Source organism: Bison bison, unplaced genomic scaffold (assembly GCF_000754665.1).
Source record: "Bison bison bison isolate TAMUID 2011002044 unplaced genomic scaffold, Bison_UMD1.0 scf7180017864366, whole genome shotgun sequence".
Lineage (NCBI taxonomy): Eukaryota > Metazoa > Chordata > Mammalia > Artiodactyla > Bovidae > Bison > Bison bison.
In genome coordinates this window covers 4,656,797-4,659,785 of record NW_011494938.1, presented here as the reverse complement: position 1 = coordinate 4,659,785, position 2,989 = coordinate 4,656,797, and the positions used below count along the sequence as shown (strand labels likewise).

Below are 2,989 nucleotides of genomic sequence, written 5' to 3'. Positions count from 1 at the left end.
CAAGTCTACTGGTACCATTTTTCTAACATTTGCTCACTTTGTATCTCTATGTCACATTTTGGTAATTCTAACAATATTTCAAATTTTATTATATTTGTTAAGGTGATCTGTGATTAGTGATTTTTGGTTTTACTACTCTAATTGTTCTGGGGTGCCACAAATTGTTCCTATATAAGACGGTGAACTTGACGATAAATGTGTATGTATGTTCTAACAGCTCCACCGACTGGCCATTCCCCATTTCTCTACTTCTCCTCAGACCTCCCTATTCCTCGAGATGGAACAATATTGAAATTAGGCGAATTAATAACCCTACAGTGACCTCTAAATGATGCTCAAGTGAAACGAGGAGTCCCATGTCTCACTTTAAACCAAAAACTCAATAGAAATAATTAAACAAGTGAGGAAATAATATCTAAAGCTGAGATAGGCTGAAAGCTAGGCCTCTGGCACCAAATGGTTAGCCAAGTTGTGAATGCAAAGGAAAACTTGAAGTAAATTAAAAGTGCTATTCCAGTGAACACACGAATGATAAAGAAGTGAAACAACTTTACTGCTGATATGGAGCAAGTCTGAGTGATCTGGATAGGAGATCAAATGAACCACAACATTCCCTTAAGCCAGAGCAAGGCCCTAACTCTCTTTAATTCTATGAAGGCTGGAAGAGAAGAAGCTTCAGAAAAAAATGTTCGGAGCTAGCAGATGTTGGTTCACGTAGTTTAAGGAAAGAAATTGTCTCTGTAACATAAAAATGTGAGGTGAAGCAGCAAGTGGTGATGTAGAAGCCACAGCAAGTTATCCAGAAGATCTAGCTAAGGCCATTAATGAAGGTGGCTACTAAACAACACATTTTCAATGTAGATGAAATAGCCTTATATTGGAAGGAAAGACATCTGAGACTTTCACAGCTGGAGAGAAGAAGTCAATGTCTAACTTCAAAGCTTCAGAGGATAGGCTCTCTCTCTTGTTAGGGGCTAATGCAGCTGGTGACCTTAAGTTGAAGCCAATGTTCATTTACCACTCTGAAAATCCTAGGGTCCTTAAGAATTACAGTAAATCTACGCTGCTTGTTCTCTATAAATGAAACAAGAAAGCTTAGATGACAGCACATCTGTTCACAACATGAAGTGCTGAATATTTTAAACCCACTGTGGAAACATAATGCTCAGAAGAGGATTCCCTTCAAAATATGAAGGGAACTGACAATGTATCTGGTCACACAAGAGCTCTGATGGAGACCTACATTGAGATTCATGTTGTTTTCCTGCCTACTAATGCAACATATGGGCTTCCCTGATGGCTCACGGATAAAGAATCTGCCTGCCAATGCAAGAGATATGTGTTTGATCCCTGGGTTGGGAAGATCCCTTGGAGAAGGCAATGACAACCCACTCCAGTATTCTTGCCTGGAGAATCACATGGACGGAGGAGTCTGGTGGGATACAGTCCATGGTGTCAAGAAGAGTTGGACATGACTAAGTGACTAAACAACAACAACAATGCAGTATACATTCTGCAGCCCATGAATCAAGGAGTAATTTTGAATTTCAACTCTCACTGTTTTAAGAAAGACAACTTGTATGGCTACAGTTGCCATAGACAGTGATTTCTCTGATGAATCTATCCTGGGCAAACTATAATGAAAACCTACTAGAAAGGATTCATCATTCTAGATGCCATAAGAACATTCACAATTCAAGGGAAGAGATCAAAATATCAACATTAACAGGAGTTTGGAAGAAGTTGACTTCTACCCTCATGGATGACTTTGAGAAGTTCAACACTGTTTCTAGGAAGTAACTAAAATTAACGAGAACTAGAATTGGAAATGGAGCTTTTTTGTGACTGAATTGTTGCAAAGTCATGATAAAGCTATAGTGACTGAGAAGTTGCTTTTCATTCTTACAGATAACACATTCATTTTGATATATGGCAAAACCAATACAATATTGTCAAGTTAAATAAAATAAAATTTAAAAAAAAGATAAAAAATAAATAAAAAGGCATATTTATGAAAAAAATTTTAAAAAAACCACTGATTTTCCTTAGCTTTGAATGTCTGTCATATTATCTATACTGATTGAAATGTACTTACTTCTAATGCATAATATACGGGTTTATCTCTGCCGAGTTTGTAAGCCACTGTGGTCAGAAGGCCATGTTCAGAAAATACACACTGTAGGAAAGAGAAAAAGAGTTTACACCCAGGAAAACAAAAAGAAGCATAAGAAGATTTTTAAAGCAAAAATGATCTAGTTATAATTCAATAAACATGACAATTTAGAAAATATATCTTAAAAATAAAAACTACCAGTATTAAGAACAATACACTTGGGAGACTTGGATAGAGATATATATACTACTATATACAAAACAGATAACTAATAAGGATAACCAATAGCACAGGAAACTCTACTCAACACTCTGCAATGACCTACATGGGAAAAGATCTGAAAAAAGTGGACATTCTTTGCTGTACACCTGAAACTACCACAACATTATAAATCAGCTGTTAACTTCAATAAAAATTATTTTAAAAAAAACAATACACTCAAATAGTACAAAAAGTTTATCCCTTATTGGAATTAAGAATCTGACAAGCTCCTAGTGAGATATTCTACTAACACAATTAAAAACGCACATATAAAAGTTAAAGAACCTAAAATGGTTCTTACAAGAATGCTTCAAATGTAGTGATACTCATCATTTTTATTGAGCTCTAAATTAAACCCTGATAAAAATTTTTTAAAAAGCTGCTGACTCAAAAGTTACTTAATAGCAAATTATGTTCAAGTATTACTTATATGAAGTTAAAGAAGACTTCCATTAATCTTTTAATTTGAAAAACACCAACCTTACGGCCTGTATTACATAGTAAGAAGCAGCCCGTTCCATACCTACAGTTAGGGGAAGAATGAACAGTGGGACAATTTTATTAAAAGTAAATGCTGAAACGTTAATAATACAACATTGACATTTAACATAGAAC

At 35.1% G+C, this 2,989-nt stretch overlaps 1 protein-coding gene across 1 annotated transcript in view; it reads right to left on the bottom strand.

The window, feature by feature from the left end:
* Positions 1-2,989, bottom strand: part of LOC104999973 (glycerol kinase-like) — a 79,239-nt gene that overhangs the window by 22,930 nt on the left and 53,320 nt on the right. The window contains exons 13-14 of the mRNA XM_010855604.1: positions 2,855-2,897; positions 2,096-2,176 (exon numbers count right to left, since the gene is read on the bottom strand). Of these exons, the coding sequence (XP_010853906.1) occupies positions 2,096-2,176; positions 2,855-2,897 (124 nt within the window). The remainder of the gene's footprint in view (positions 1-2,095; positions 2,177-2,854; positions 2,898-2,989) is intronic.